We start from the raw sequence: 17,630 nt of genomic DNA, 5'->3' as shown, positions 1-17,630 counted from the left end.
TCAAAAGCTCGTCTAACCTCCATTAAAACATGCTAGCATTTTAGATATAACAGCACATCTTCAGGGCAGAATGGCGGTCTGCAGAATACTAATTGCTGCACCCAGGCGAATATTTCCTCTCACTAAGCAGCCACAATCTCCAGTATGTGCTGAAGAAGAGCGTCGCCATTTACTGTGGCTCTCCATGTGCCCAATAAAAATAAAACCAACCTACAATATTTGAACATATGTACTTTACATATTGTTTTATATTATTATTTTCTTATTGTATAAATTACTGCTGTTGTGAGTTTTGTTCTGTTGTAAGAAAATATAAGGATATGAATTACTCCCTTGAGGTGCTACATATCACTTCAGCTTTTTGGTGCAGATTTATTCACTATGTCTCAGGACCCAAAGTGTGAAAGAGTAATTTTGAGATTCTTAAAATGTTCTTTTTTAGTAATTGATATGTTCCCCTTATTGCAGAGATTTCGCAAGGCCCTGGTGGCAATGTTTTTGGGGCGAGGACTGGACGTCGTGTTCTTTGAGACGGCAGTACACCTGAGCAAGATGCCTCACATGGTGCTGGAGTGCGTCCCAGTTCCTAAAGAGGCAGGAGACATGGCTCCTGTCTACTTTAAGGTAATACTTTCAGATGAAGTGTTGTTGTTGTTGTGGTTGTCAGTCCAGAGACTGGTTTGATGCAGCTCTCCATGCTACTCTATCCTGTGCAAGATTCTTCATCTCCCAGTACCTACTGCAACCTACATCCTTCTGAATCTGCTTAGTGTATTCATCTCTTGGTCTCCCTCTACGATTTTTACCCTCCATGCTGCCTTCCAATACTAAATTGGTGATCCCTTGATGCCTCAAAACATGTCCTACCAACCGATCCCTTCTTCTGGTCAAGTTGTGCCACAAATTTCTCTTCTCTCCAATAATATTCAGTACCTCCTCATTAGTTATGTGATCCACCCATCTAATCTTCAGCATTCTTCAGGTAGCACCACATTTCAAAAGCTTCTATTCTCTTCTTGTCTAAACTATTTATCGTCCATGTTTCCCTTCCATACATGGCTACACTCAATACAAATACTTTCAGAAACGACTTCCTGACACTTAAATCTGTACTCGATGTTAACAAATTTCTCCTCTTCAGAAACACTTTCCTTGCCATTGCCAGTCTACATTTGATATCCTCTCTAATTTAACAATCATCATTTATTTTGCTCCCCAAATAGCAAAACTCATTTACTACTTTAAGCGTCTCATTTTCTTATCTAATTCCTACAGCATCACCCAATTTAATTCGACTACATTCCATTATCCTCATTTTGCTTTTGTTGATGTTCTTATAACCTCCTTTCGAGACACTGTCCATTCCGTTCAACTGCTCTTCCAGGTCCTTTGCTGTCTCTGACAGAATTACAATGTAATTGGCGAACCTCAAAGTTTTTATTTCTTCTCCATGGGTTTTAATTCCAACTCCGAATTTTTCTTTTGTTTCCCTTACTGCTTGCTCAATATACAGATTGAATAACATCGGGGATAGGCTGCAACCCTGTCTCACTCCCTTCCCAATCACTGCTTCCCTTTCATGCCCCTCGACTCTTATATCTGGTTTATGTACAAATTGTAAATAGCCTTACACTCCCTGTATTTTACCCCTGCCACCTTCAGAATTTGAAAGAGAGATTTCCAGTCAACATTTTCAAAAGCTTTCTCTAATTCTACAAATGCGAGAAATGTAGGTTTGCCTTTCCTTAGTCTATTTTCTAAGATAAGTCGTAGAGTCAGTATTGCCTCACGTGTTCCAACATTTCTATGTAATCCAAACTGATCTTCCCCGTGGTTGGCTTCTACCAGTTTTTCCATTCGTCTGTAAAGAATTCGTGTTAGTGTTTTGCAGCCGTGCCGGCCTAAGTGGCCGAGCGGTTCTAGGCGCTACAGTCCGGAACTGCGCGACTGCTACGGTCGCAGGTTAGAGTCCTGCCTCGGGCATGGATGTTTGTGACGTCCTTAGGTTAGTTAGGTTTAAGTAGTTCTAAGTTCTAGGGGACTGATGACCTCAGAAGTTAAGTCCCATAGTCCTCAGAGCCATTTGAACCATTTTTTTGCAGCCATGGCTTGTTTAACTGATAGTTCAGTAATTTTCCCATCTGTCTTCCAATCCCAAAGAAAGCATGTGTTGACAGATGAAGTGTATGTAGCAGTTAGAGGTGACAGGGTGATACTTGTATTAGGCGCCACTACTAGAATGACGACATAGGGATGAAACACGAGCATTGGTACGCGTTAAAGTTGCAGTCAGTCGACATGGATCTGGACAGGGTGAACAGGGCTTTACTCATGAAACTGTTTTATTGAAACAACAGCAATAGTGCTGCAATTCGTTACTGGTGATTTGGGAATTGCTTGTGGGAGAGCCCGATGGTCAGTTATACACAAATGGTTGGAGGCGTTACTGTTGCAATGGCTGAGAATCCTGGTTGCAATGTGCAGTTTTCGAGCAGTGCATGAGCTGTGGCATGACATCTGAACATTTCATGTTTCACTATTCAAAAAGTACTGTGAACAGTGTGAAATGGTATATCCAGTGCGATTCCAGATCATGGATGCAGATGGTCATCACATTGAACAATGTTTGTAACACTGAACATAAACTTGGTATGCAATTAACAAATGTTACCCTCTCATATGGAAATTAAAATGTGTTTCTTTCAATGGTTTATTTGTTGTTTCTCTCCAGAATGTTGCTACAAATGTTTCCACAATGTCCTGTGACCACTCGATTTTCATAGGGGGAAAACTTTAATTATTACCACTCTGTGTATCAGGTGTCACTCCTAAGAGTTGTCAGGCGACTTTTCTCTGCCGATTGAGCAGATATGTGCAATTTTGTCCAGTCCAAACAAATTCTGCTCACCACATCTTTCTTTTGGCACCCATCGTCGACAGAAAGCATTAGTTAGTTTCCCGTTGCAAACAATATTATTCAAAATTAATTTTAAATGAGAATGTTATGTGCCCACTCAATAGAGCAGTCCCAAATTAGTCCAGGGCGATATTCATTTTATCAATATGTATTAACAGGGATAGCAAAAACACAAAGAATAATCAGTATATTCCAGTAGCAAAGAAACTTGCCCAGTCCCACGCACTGATGGCTACTGCCACTCAGAAGTGCCGCTTAGTCACTGCTCGAGTTCTGGTTATTCTTTGTGTTTCTTTCTCCCTGTTAATATATATTTATAAAACAAAGATTGCACTAGACTAATTTGGGACTGGTATATTGAGTGGGCATGTAAAATAACACTTCAAAATTGTTTTGTTTGGTACAGGAAACAATCCTCCTCCCCACACACACACACACACACACACACACACACACACACAGAGAGAGAGAGAGAGAGAGAGAGAGACAGAGAGAATTTTTATTTATTATGAATACTCCCATTTTCATGTAGTTATTACTTAGGAATAAGAAATATTATTTTTATTAAAAAGGTATGAGACTATAAATGTAAGTGATACTCAGTGTATCAGTATGAAAATAAATATAGAAGCCAAATAAAAGTAATGCAAGAGTTCTATCTAGTTAGACTTGAAACAGCAAATACACAAGTATGCCATGCATGCAGCTCTGATTAGCTTTGTGAAAATCATAGAAGTTTTTCAAACACTGGAAAATCCAAGATGGGATAATGACAATAGGGGACTGATGACCTCAGATGTTAAGTCCCATAGTGCCCAGAGCCATTTGAACCATTTGGTAATGACAATGTTGTGAGCAGAATAGACTGCCACCATACAGAGGAGATGTTGAGTCACAGACACGCACACCAAAAAGAGCCCTAAACATGTGAGCTTTTGGCCAAAAGGCTTTCTTCAGAAGCGTGCATGCATGTGTACACACACACACACACAAAACACTGTTACCAAAAAATGTTATAAAACAAGTCTTTAATGTAGATACTGCATTTGTGCCACTGCTGCTAGCAAGAACTACATAGAAAAGTTTATCCTTATTTTCAGAAATAAATGCACAGGTAATTTGCAAAGTCTGAGTCTAAAAATTTCTGAGAAGATTCTTTTTAAATTAAAGATAGTCAAAGGTGACTCATGTTTATCATCCAAAAGTGCACAGAGGTTTATTTTCAGAAATTCTCGAATGAGAATTGCATTGGAAGACTGTGTGTCAAAAAAATGTGTGACTCCATCAACAGCTGACATAGTAAAGAGAGAATACTTTAAATTTTGTGAATATTCTGAAAAACAACTGAGCAGCTCAATCCTAAGGAGGACAAACTTGATCAATTTCTGATGAATTTACTGCAAAGTGGGAACCATGACTTCATCAAGTTTGTGCAGAAGCTATTAGGCATATTTCAGGAAACACAGCAGTTGAAAGAGGCTTTTCTGTTAACAAGGAAGGTTTGGTTGAAAATTTAAAAGATGATACAATTGTTGCAGAAAAAAGTGTTTACAATGCAATCTAATAGTTACACCCCCCCCCTCCCCCCACCGATCAACTATGGACCTTGCCGTTGGTGGGGAGGCTTGCGTGCCTCAGCGATACAGATAGCCATACCATAGGATCAACCACAATGGAGGGGTATCTGTTGAGAGGCCAGACAAACGTGTGGTTCCTGAAGAGGGGCAGCAGCCTTTTCAGTAGTTGCAGGGGCAACAGTCTGGATGATTGACTGATCTGGACTTGGAAAGCTAACCAAAACGGTCTTGCTGTTGTGGTACTGTGAACGGCTGAAAGCAAGGGGAAACTACAGCCATAATATTTCCTGAGGGCATGCAGCTTTACTGTATGATTAAATGATGATGGCATCCTCTTGGGTAAAATATTCCGGAGGAGAAAGAAAACTGGCGTTCTACGGATCGGAGCGTGGAATGTCAGCTCCCTTAATCGGGCAGGTAGGTTAGAAAATTTAAAAAGGGAAATGGATAGGTTAAAGTTAGATATGGTGGAATTAGTGAAGTTCGGTGGCAGGAGGAACAAGACTTTTGATCAGGCGAATACAGGATTATAAATACAAATATTACATTGTAAGACATTTCCAGGGGCAGATGTGGACTCTGACCACAATCTATTGGTTATGAACTGTAGATTAAAACTGAAGAAACTGCAAAAAGGTGGGAATTTAAGGAGATGGGACCTGGATAAACTGAAAGAACCAGAGGTTGTACAGAGTTTCAGGGAGAGCATAAGGGAACAATTTACAGGAATGGGGGAAAGTAATATAGTAGAAGAAGAATGGGTAGCTTTGAGGAATGAAATGGTGAAGGCAGCAGAGCATCGAGTAGGTAAAAAGATGAGGACTAGTAGAAATCCTTGGGTAACAGAAGACATACTGAATTTAATTGATGAAAGGAGAAAATATAAAAATGCAGTAAATGAAGCAGGCAAAAAGGAATACAAACGTCTCAAAAATGAGATCGACAGGAAGTGAAAAATGGCTAAGCAGGGATGGCTAGAGGACAAATGTAAGAATGTAGAGGCTTATCTCACTAGGGGTAAGATAGATACTGCCTACAGGAAATTTAAAGAGACCTTTGGAGAAAAGAGAACCACGTGCATGAATATCAAGAGCTCAGATGGAAACCCAGTCCTAAGCAAAGAAGGGAAAGCAGAAAGGTGGAAGGAGTATATAGAGGTTCTATACAGGGGCGATGTTCATGGGGACAATATTATGGAAATGGAAGAGGAGGTAGATGAAGATGGAACGGGAGATATGATACTGCGTGAAGAGTTTGACAGAGCACTGAAAGACCTTAGTCAAAACAAGGCCCCGGGAGTAGACAGCATTCCACTAGAACTATTGACAGTCTTGTGAGAGCCAGCACTGACAAAACTCTACCATCTGGTGATCAAGATGTATGAGACAGGCAAAATACCCTCAGACTTCAAGAAGAATATAATAATTCCAATCCCAAAGAAAGCAGGTGTTGACAGATGTGAAAATTACCGAACTATCAGTTTAATAAGTCACAGCTACAAATTACTAACGCAAATTATGCAATACTGACCCTACGACTTATCTTAGAAGATGGATTAAGAAAAGGCAAACCTACGTTTCTAGCATTTGTAGACATAGAGAAAGCTATTGGCAGTGTTGACTGGAATACTCTCTTTCAAATTCTGAAGGTGGCAGGACTAAAATACAGGGAGCGAAAGGCTATTTGCAATTTGTACATAAACCAGATAGCAGTTATAAGAGTCTAGGGGCATGAAAGGCAAGCAGTGATTGGGAAGGGAGTGAGACAGGGTTGTAGCCTATCCCCAAATTTATTCAATCTGTATATTGAGCAAGCAGTTAAGGAAACAAAAGAAAAATTCGGAGTAGGTATTAAAATCCATGGGGAAGAAATAAAAAACTTTGAGGTTCGCCGATTACATTGTAATTCTGTCAGAGACAGCAAAGGACTTGAAAGAGCAGTTGAACGGAATGGACAGTGTCTTGAAAGGAGGATATAAGATGAACATCAACAAAGGCAAAACAAGGATAATAGGATGTAGTTGAATTAAATCGGGTGATGCTGAGGGAATTAGATTAGGAAATGAGACACTTAAAGTAGTAAATGAGTTTTGCTATTTGGGGAGCAAAATAACTGATGATGGTCAAACTAGAGAGGATATAAAATGTAGACTGGCAATGGCAATGAAAGCGTTTCTGAAGAAGAGGAATATGTTAATATCAAGTATAGATTTAAGTGTCAGGAAGTCATTTCTGAAAGTATTTGTATGGAGTGTAGCCATGTATGGAAGTGAAACATGGACGATAAATAGTTTGGACAAGAAGAGAATAGAAGCTTTCAAAATGTGGTGCTACAGAAGAATGCTGAAGATTAGATGGGTAGATCACATAACTAATGAGGAGGTATTGAATGGAATTGGGGAGAAGAGGAATTTGTGGCACACCTTGACTAGAAGGAGGGATCGGTTGGTAGGACATGTTCTAAGGCATCAAGGGATCACCAATTTAGTATTGGAGGGCAGCGTGGAGGGTAAAAATCATAGAGGGAGACCAAGAGATGAATACACTAAACAGATTCAGAAGGATGTAGGTTACTGGGAGATGAAGAAGCTTGCACAGGATAGAGTAGCATTGAGAGCTGCATCAAACCAGTCGCAGGACTGAAGACCACCACCACCACCACAACAACAACAACCACAACAACAACAACAACAACAATAGTTAGGTGCTTTACTAAATAGTGAAGAACAACTGAATGTGGACATTACAAGATCACCAATACTAGCTGTTTTGGTTGGCAGGAGAGCCAACACCGTGTTACTAGAAGGAGGCCGAAAGGCACGCGCTTTAGCTCACGCAGGCTGGCGTGAGGTCTGGAACAGGACAAGGAAATTAGAATTTAGAAAATCGGACGTAGCTGGTGGAATACTTAACTTTAATCCGTTAATGAAGAACGTCGGTCTTGACGGTACATGAATCAGTATGAATAGTAAATGATAATGGCGCCTTGCTAGGTCGTAGCAAATGACGTAGCTGAAGGCTATGTTAATCTATCGTCTCGGCAAATGAGAGCATATTTTGTCAGTGAACCATCGCTGGCAAAGTCGGCTGTACAACTGGGGCGAGTGCTAGTAAGTCTCTCTAGACCTGCCGTGTGGCGGCGCTCGGTCTGCAATCACTGATAGTGGCGACACGCGGGTCCGACGTATACTAACGGACCGCGGCCGATTTAAAGGCTACCACTTAGCAAGTGTGGTGTCTGGCGGTGACACCACACTAGCTGTGAAGAATGCTTCATCCAAAAGAGTAGTGACCTTGAAAAAGAAGAAATCTGATGAATATGACGTGACCAATCTTAAAAGAAGAGTAGTTGAAGAAATAAAAGAACTGAAAAATTAAAAAAGAATGATTATTGAAAACACAAAACAAGAGGCTGATGTTTTATACGATGAAGTTGCCAATTTTAGCTGCGAAACTTTACTGTGAAGTTTAACATTTTACATAAATTTTGTTCCTTCAAAAGGGTTGCATTGTCTTAACACAAATTGTAAGTTCTCATTCCATTACTGTCTTCCAAATCCATTTCAGTGCTTATCCTCTTACAATGTTCCACGTATTTTGTAATTAAATTGGCACTAATACCCTTACGTCTATTTATTTGACAAATGCACAAGACAAAAATGTACAGTCTGTTAATCAAAACAATCCCTTTAGCTTATGCTACACACAAAGTTATTCAAAAGTACATCCAGGATTTCAGGTGTCTGTGTGAGACCTAAAAGAGATACCAAAAGATAACTTGTATCAGTTTACTCACATTACAGGTGTTCAGTATGGGTACCATTCCAGACATGACGACTGTCTCAGTACGCAACTCCATCCCCTGCCATAGATGTGTCAACATCTCACACTTGCTAACAGCAACTGCATTAATTATCCTTCCTTGCAACACTTTCATATTAAGTGGCAGTGGAGGCAGGAATACATGATCTTCAACACAACCTGATAAGAAGAAATCGCATGTAGTAAAGTCAGGTGGCTGGAGTGAGGGTCTACTGAAGAAGAGGAGATTCCTCACAATGAAAAGCTCATTCAGTTATGGCAGAAGGTGAGGTGGACCACCATCTTGCAAATGAAAGCTCCAGTGTCTAGCTGATGGCTGCAGCAAGTCCTGCTACACGGTTTTCTCTGCAAAGAAACACAGTCCATAAAGTTTTGAAGAGAACACGGCACAAAAGATGTTAACTTTACGTGTATCACAAATGTATTCCACAGTCTCATGTGGATATTCTGTGTCCTGGATGCACATTTTATGATGATTCATCGTTCCAGGCACATGAAATGTTGACTCATAATTATGATGATTCACCTTTCCAGACAAATGAAATGTCGGCGTGTCACTGAATACCAGTAGTTGGGCAAAATTGTAACTGTCTGTGATACGTCATTTTCTCTGATGAAGAATGCTTCTACACATGTGGGAAGCTCAATCGGCACAACATTCACATCTGAAGTTCGGAAAACTCCCACAGTTTTTGGACACGTGTCAGAGACACTAGAAAGGTGATTTGTGGAGCAAACAGTAAGAGGATCTGTTTATCTGGACATGTTAGCGCAATTTGTTGTCCCTTTGCTTCTTCCTCTTTAGCCAAATGTGATCTTCCAGCAACACGGGTGCCCACATACTGGAGCTTACACGTTCGTGACTTCCTAGACCTAACTTTTACACAGAGATGGACAGGATGTGATGGTTCAGCTGAGTGGCCACTCGAATCTCTGGGTATAACTCCTCTGGAGTTATTTCTGTGGGGTTTGTGACAAAGCAGGTGGATTCCATCCAGCTATTATGTTTTTGATAATCGCCAGGCCAAAATCGTGAGAGAAGTATAAAATAAAGAAGTTTGCACAGTCAAATGGCGAAAATGTCACCCAAACAATGTGATCATTTATATGGCATGTGCACAGTACCAAAAATCTTGAATATTAACATAGGGCTCATCCAACTTAACTTTATTATCCATTACATTCATCTGGATAATTAGAGTCCACTGGTGTGACTAGTTTACCTAAAAACTGTGCTAATTACAAATACCAGGATCTTTGGTATTGTTCATGTGTAAACATGTACCTGATTGCTAACTTTCTCATCAAGTAAATAAAAAAACACATGTAAAGAGTGGTACCATTTATACAACTAATGTCGAAAGTATGCTAGCAACCTCTGCCCTCATTTAGTTACATAGTCATTACTATTAATAGTTAAAACATTGTTACTAAAATAGAATACTATACAGTGTGTTTGAAAAAGAACTCCTTAGTTTTAATGTGCCCTAGAATCTGTACAAAGTGACAAAATTCTAGTTTGTGGTGTTTGATTCATCAACTCTCCAAGTTTGGCTCCCCTGCAGTTGGCAAGTCTGCTTGACCTTGAAACGGCACCAGTGCTGTTTTTTTCCTCTGTTCCCTCAGTTCAGTCCAGGTGTGTGTGCAGTGCAGTGCAGAGAAACTCAGCAACAATGTGTACTCTGCAACAGAAAGCACATTGTATTATTTTGCTTGTGAGACCTGAGTCAGTTATAACAGTGCAACGTAATTTTATACGTCAGTATGGTGGTGCACTACCTAAAGCAAAAACTATCCGTCACTGGCTAAAGTCTTTCGAGGAAATCGGTAGTGTTTTAAAAGCAAAGTCACCAGGTAGACTGAGAGCTTCTGAATATGTTGTTGAACGGGGCTTGTGTTTTTCCAACAAGATGGTGCCTCACCTCATTACAGTAACCACGTGCGTGTGGCTCTTGACATTTGCTTTCCAGGAAGGTGATAGGCAGGGTTGGCCCAGTACCTTGGCCCCCACAAAGCCCAAACTTAACCCCACTGAACTTTTTCTTTTTGGGCCACATAAAAAATGTGTATAGTGAAAAGACCAGAGACACCAATCATTTACATGAAAGAATCGTCGCGGCAGTAGGGACAGTTGGTGAATATGTGGCGAGAGAAGTGGAACATCATCCCGAGGTGTGCAGGGCAACAAATGGATCCCACGTTGAAGTCTAACGTTAAACAAAACTTGAAGGAATTCTCTTTCATGATATGACTCATTGATGTAATTTTTCATTAATTTCCCCAAAAAATTTATACTTAAAACTAGGGAGTTCTTTTTCAAACACCCTGTATTTTGGCAAACTACACAGCATAATTCTGTAGCAATTATTACTGTATCTAAAAATTCACATTCAGAAGAATGTCCCTTCACTGTTCAGTTAATCAGAAATGTAAATGTTAAAAAGTGAACAACATAGATAATTGTAGGTATAAGTATTGTACTTTTATAAAAGAGAGGCTTTTGGAAGCCATTTTAGTCAGCGTATGGAAGGTTATGGTATGAGCATGATCTGTGCCCAGTATAGTGTACAACGTTTGCAGACGAGTTAGCACAAATCACAAGTTGTAAAATGTGCAGAGTTTTATGAAAATTTTGCATCCGGGAAATCATTCTGTAATTTAGTGGCTGTTCGGTGATTAATTGGACAGTAAATGTGTAATTATTATTGTGGACTGTGCCGAACTTCAATAATGTTCACTGTAACAATAGATTCAGACTATAAACATTACTACCATCAATAGTTACTTACAGGGCACACTGTTTTCATATTGATTTGACTGTTAGACTGCAAAGACAGTGATTTAAGAGCTTTATCCAGTGACTGTGTAAATTATACATGTTTGCCATACAAGAACTGTTGTGAATAGTCATGTCTGTGTTAGTTTGCTGTACTCAAAGAGACACACTATCAGACATCAACTGAGTGTATTATGTAGTTAACTGATTATTTGTGCATAGCTGTGATATTTGAGAGACAGTCTGGCCATAAACTGTAGTTATTCAACACCAAAGTGCAATTAAAGTGTTTCAACTGTAACGTCAGTGTAGAGTACGTCATTGACAATAGCTATCTTTCGACAATCACTTTTCAGCCAGATTCGACAGGGGTGCAGCTACTGGAGGCATCTTAGCACGGGCAAAGACACTTATGTTACAGGTTATGTGAAAGACACTGTGTACATCTCGTCTGTGTGTGATATTGGTGATCTCGTAGAAGAATTATGGATGTAATTCCTCCATCATCCCAGACATGCTTGTGCACACAGGGGTTTCGTCTAGACATTTTACAGTTTTGTGTAGACATTTTACAGGTTACAAAAGAAGCCCATGTTGAAGTGAATTAATTTTTGTAAAAAGCTTTTTGAGTTACTTTAGGTAGTGCCTCAAGCAGCAGGTATCTGTGTCTCATAGTTTTTTAATTGCATTTGTAAATTGGGGAGGTTTAATGTGGAAACCCCACATTATGGTAAGCTGGATAGGAAAGTGGAAGAAGACTGACCATGCTGTACTGTATAAAACTTTTGCAGAAAGCCATCACGGAGTGCGAGATGGAGTGGTCGATGAACAAGAAGCTGGTGGACCTGGACGGCAGCAAGAATGTTCGGCGTGCCATTCCCAGAGGACTGCCGTACTTTTGGGTGGGGTTCGGCAATGAAGACAAGTTTGCACACATTATTGAAGATGAAAAGCATTTCCCCAAGAATTTTGCTCAGGTTAGTGGCTATTACTAAAGGAGAATCACTTTATGTCTGTTATTATTGTACATCACACTGTGTCATGTAGTTAATTATGTTCATGGGTAGTTTGGAAAAATGAATTCTTTCTAACTCTCAGACTTAAAGCAGAATATAGTGATCCCATTTCCAGAAAAGATGGATGCTGACAGGTATGAATATTATCAAATCATCAGTTTAATAAGTCACAGACAAATTATTTATAGAATAGTGGGAAGTCTTGTAAAAGCTGATCTTGTGGAAGATACGTTTGGGTTTTGGAGAAATGTAGGGACACATGAGACAATACTGACCATACAGTTTATCTGAAAAGATGGGACACCTATGTTTATAACATTTGTCAGTATATAGAAGGATTTTATTATTGTAGACTCAAATACACTCTTTGAAATTCTGAAGGTAGTAAGGATAATATACAGGAGGAGAAAATTATCTATGACTTTACAGAAACCAATAGTCAGTTACAAGCATCAAAGGAAATGTAGCTGTGATACTGGTACAAGAGATACCTCAAGTACTATCCTCTCCTGTGGATCCTGTCTCCTCTGCAGAAAGTACAGGATCTATTGTTCTCATCCACCTGACTGCGAGTGGCATTTCAGTGGGAGATCCAGGTGTCCTGTACAGGGTGTCGGGGACCAGGGAGGCCTCAGGACATTTTTATTTTTTTTTTTTTTTTTTTTTTTTTTTTTTTTTTTTTGTGTGGCGCACAACTACAGTGGTCATTAGCCCCCAGACTAAGTTAGGAATTACACTGCGAGGCACAAGGTTAAAACAGCAACTAAAATGGACAACACTATAAAAGGCACATTAACAGGCAAGGGATTAAAAGAAAATAGCATAATCAAATGTCGCTCAGAGAGGTTTGTCAAGTTGATAAAACGAAGAACGCGAGCAGCTGCTCCTGGGTCATCCGCTAAAATGGCATCCAGAGTACATGGCAGGCCAAGATCAATGCGCAGTGTATTAAAATTCGGACAGGACGTTAAAATGTGGTGTACCGTCAGCAATTGCCCACACTGGCAGAACGGCGCCGGTGCAGCCGTCAGCAGATGGCGCTGGCTGAACCGGCAGTGTCCAATTTGTAACCGGGCCAAAACGACCTCCTCCCGCCGAGAAGGGCGTGAAGAGGTCGTCCGAGCTGTGGAGAGAGGTTTCGAGGCCCGAAGCTTGTTTTCAGTAAGTGTAGCCTAATCGGCATACCACAGTGATAAAATGCGCTGACAAATGACCCTGCTAAAATCAGATGAAGACACACAACAAGAAGCTGTCCGAGGCTGGAGGACCGCAGCCTTGGCCGCAGCATCTGCAGCTTCGTTCCCAGGGATACCGACATGGCCACGAACCCACATAAAGGTAACCGGAGATCCGTCATCCACCAGCTGCTGAAGAGAGCGTTGCATCCGCTGCACGAAAGGGTGAACCTGATACGCATCACTGAGGCTCTGGATGGCGCTCAGGGAATCAGAACAGATGACATAAGCAGAATGTCGGTGGTGGCAGATGTAAAGAACAGCCTGATAGAGGGCAAAGAGCTCAGCTGTGAAGACCAAACAATGGCCATGGAGCCGGTATTTGAAACTGTGTGCCCCGACAATAAAAGAACACCCGACACCGTCATTGGTCTTAGAGCCATCTGTATAAATGGAGATCGTATTAATGAACTTCGAACGATGTTTGACAAACCGGGAGTGGTATACCGAAGCTGGGGTAACCTCCTCAGGGCATTGTACTGGTCCCTCGCACCAATACGTTTGAGGCACTGTATTTCACTGCAACTGAAACTGAGCCAGTGGAACTCATGTCACCTGTTCTTGGGAAACCTTTTTATCCGGTGTCAAGACGAGGCGTACGCAAAGGGGTATGTGTCTATTAGTCATTCGCAATTCAAACATATGGCATATGACGGTACCCCTTAGTAAAATCGCAGTGAATGACAGGAAAGGACATAAGGTGCACTCGGTTGCACCTCATTCCTTCACTGGCTGCTGGAATAGTCTCTTCAACATGTTGAATGAGCCCCAAGGCATACACACTAATTGCAGATTGTGGCGCATGTTGGAACAAATGATACCTGTCATCTAGGCTCCGAGGTCATACTTCACAGTCATTCCAGTGACTGGCAGAGAAGGTTGAGAAGACCAGCCTTGTGCGTGGAGTTTCAACACAGCTGACATTTTGCAGGATTGTCCCCAGAACTATTGTGGCCTTGGGTTGTGAGTCGAGTGGGAGGACTGAACCAGAGACTTGAAAAGTTCTGTGAGAAGCTAGGCTGCAACTTCCTGGACTTGAGCTACGGTGCTGAGAACTGTAGGGACCCCCTAAATGGGTCAGGTATGCACTACTCATCAGAGGTTGCTACTCACGTAGCTGACTGTGTATGGGATGCACACAATGGTTCTTTATATTAGGCAACTATCCGTCCAATCCATATAATGATAGATATTGGAAACCCAGAAGTATCAGTGTGAGATTGAAAGAGATGCCTCTGTACTGGTATTTAAGTACTGGCACCGTAAGGAGGTGTGAATAATGTGGATTATTTTTAGATGTGTTGTTGGCAGATACTTTCTCCAGTAGAAATTTATGCGTCTGAGTTCCCACCTCCACTGTCTCTCACTATGATTACTACTGTCTCTCACTATGATTACTACTGTAATAGTCTAAATTGATTGATATATTAACTCTCCTTTGAACAGAGTGATATTTCCCTCTTCTTCCTTGAAAAAAAAGATGCACTGTCCATCTCCGTGATAAAGAATGAAATGTGGTACAATCGTAAATAATATTGTCTTGTGTTCAGAAGTTTGCAGTTACTGCATCTCCAGATATTGTTTTCAGGCTGAAGCAATTTAGAAATGAAAGAAGTTGCCTCCCTTTCCAGAAGGTATATTGTAAAAACTTTTACACAAATATACAAATTGTTGTCTGACATACACACAGTATGTCCACCCAGAATCATGGAGGGAAGAGACTGATAATTGAATAGTGAAAAAAATTGATATCACCTTAAGGAAACATTAGAGTACAGATATATGTTCATCTATCTTTTCGTACATGTCTCTTTTTGGTGCAGGCATGTTTTTATTGCATCTGTCCCCGACACAGTGTTCCGATACTTACGAGGGTCAATCCAAAAGAAATGTACACAATTTTTTTTTTTTAATCCATCTTTTATTCTACATGTTTGAAAGTTTTACAGTGTGTAGATACATCCTTTAGGAACAATATTTTCATTTCTCCACATAATTTCCATCCCTCTCAACTGCTTTACGCCATCTTGGAACCAGCGCCTGTATACCTGCACGGTAAAATTCTGGACCAACCTGTTGGAGCCACTGTTTGGCAGCGTGCACAAGGGAGTCATCATCTTCAAACCTGTTCCACGAAGAGAGTCTTTCAGTTTCCCAAAGAGATGATAGTCACATGGCGCCAGGTCAGGACTGTAAGGTGGGTGTTTCAGTGTTGTCCATCGGAGTTTTGTGATCACTTCCATGGCTTTTTGACTGACATGTGGCCGTGCAGTGTCGTGCAACAGCAAATCGTCCTGCTTTTGCCAATGTGGTCGAACACGACTCAGTTGAGCTTGAAGTTTGTTCAGTGTCGTCACATATGTATCAGAATTTATGCTGGTTCCACTTGGCATGATGTCCACAAGTAAGAGTCCTTCGGAATCGAAAAACACCGTAGCCATAACTTTTTCAGCAGAAGGTGTGGTTTTGAATTTTTTTTTCTTGGGTGAATTTGCATGATGCCACTCGATTGATTGCCTCTTCATCTCTGGTGAAAAATGATGGAGCCATGTTTCATCACCTGTCACAATTCTTCCATGAAATTCATCTCCACCATTCTCGTACTGTTCCAAAAGTTCGCTGCATACCGTTTTTCTTGTTTGTTTGTGAGCCACTGTCAACATCCTGGGAACCCACCTGGCACAAACCTTTTTTAACGCCAACAATTTTAGTATTCTGCAAACACTTCCTTCCCCTATCCCAACGTAGCGTGACAGTTCATTCACTGTGATGCGTCTGTCAGCAGTCACCAATTCGTTAACTCTCTGCACATTGTCTGGAGTGTGTGCAGTACGAGGCCTGCCACTGCGAGGACAATCCTCAATATTGCCGTGCCCGCTTTCATCACGTAACCTGCTTGCCCACTGACTAACTGTACTGCGATTGACAGCAGCATCTCCATACACCTTTTCCAACCTCTTGTGGATGTTTCCCACTGTCTCATTTTCACAGCACAGGAATTCTATGACAGCACGTTGCATCTGACGAACGTCAAGTGTAGCAGCCATCTTGAAGACATGCTGTGACGACGCCACTCAGGGGAACAGGTTGAACTAAGTTTGAAAACAAGTGGGAAGGATGTATCTACACACTCTAAAACTTTCACACATGCAGAATGAAAACTGTATTTCTACAAAAATAGTGTGCATTTCTTTTGGAGTGACCCTCATATTAAATGGCATATGCTTTACGACTAAAGCAAAATAAGATCTGTCACACCCCCCACAGGCAACAGTATTAAAATCTTAATTGTAAAATGTGAAAGCATTCACAACAAAGTGCCAGAGTTTGAAGTGTTCGTGAAAAGCAGTGAAGCACTATGTACAGAAACCTGCTTGAAACCTCAAACTGATAGTAATGAGATTTTCGAGGAAAATTTAAGAGTATATCGAAAGCAGAGGCAAATGAGAAATGGAGTTGGCATGTTTGTCACAGTAGATAAGAAACTCATATCCACCGAGAAAGAAATTGAAGCTGCGTGTGAAATTGTTTGGCCAAGACTCCATAACAGGAGTGGGCATAAAATGATGATTGGATACTTCTATCGCCCACTAGGCTCATCTCCTGATATAACAGAAAACTTTACAGAAAGCCTCAGTTCACCTGTATGTAAGTTCCCCAGTCATACTGTAATCATTGGCGGAGACTTAAATTGTCCAAAAATTTATTGCAAAAATTACAGTTTTGTTAGTGGGGGGCACCATAAGACGTCCTGTCAGACATTACTAAATGCCTTCTCTCAAAACTACCTAGAACAAATAGTTAGGGACACTACTTATGATGGAAATATATTGGATCTAATGGCAACAAATAGATCTAACCTCTTTGAGGATATCCACATCGAAAATGGTATCAGTGACCATGATGTGGTTGTGGTAACAATGATTATATTCATTAAACTTGATAAAACATCATTAGTGTCATGTCTCAATGAGGAATTTGAAACTTTCAGTGCAGGGCAGGAGCATGTAGAGGAAATATGGCTCAAATTTAAAAGAATAGTTGACCATGCACTGAACAGATGTGTACCCAGTAGAACAGTTCGTAATGAGAGGGAACCTCCTTGGTGTACTGTCACAGTAAAGGAACTTGTAGAGAAACAGAGATTACTGCATAATAGATGTGATACAAATCATGTTTTTGCTGTGATTTGCAGAGTATCGATGTAGATGTAGATTCCATTGGACCCTGGAGCTTTGTTCAATTTTAACAATTTGAGCTGTTTCTCAACACCACTGACACTACTACT

At 40.7% G+C, this 17,630-nt stretch overlaps 1 protein-coding gene across 2 annotated transcripts in view; it reads left to right on the top strand.

Annotated features, from left to right (window-relative positions):
* LOC126210493 (CWF19-like protein 2) overlaps positions 1 to 17,630 on the top strand; it is a 194,278-nt gene that overhangs the window by 158,385 nt on the left and 18,263 nt on the right. For both annotated transcript variants that reach the window (XM_049939726.1, XM_049939725.1), the window contains exons 12-13: positions 469 to 624; positions 11,883 to 12,068. In XM_049939726.1, coding sequence (XP_049795683.1) covers positions 469 to 624; positions 11,883 to 12,068 — 342 coding nt within the window. The remainder of the gene's footprint in view (positions 1 to 468; positions 625 to 11,882; positions 12,069 to 17,630) is intronic.

The sequence above is a fragment of the Schistocerca nitens genome, chromosome 10 (assembly GCF_023898315.1).
Source record: "Schistocerca nitens isolate TAMUIC-IGC-003100 chromosome 10, iqSchNite1.1, whole genome shotgun sequence".
NCBI lineage: Eukaryota > Metazoa > Arthropoda > Insecta > Orthoptera > Acrididae > Schistocerca > Schistocerca nitens.
Note: the sequence above shows the minus strand (reverse complement) of the source record. Positions and strands in the feature narration are given on the sequence as shown.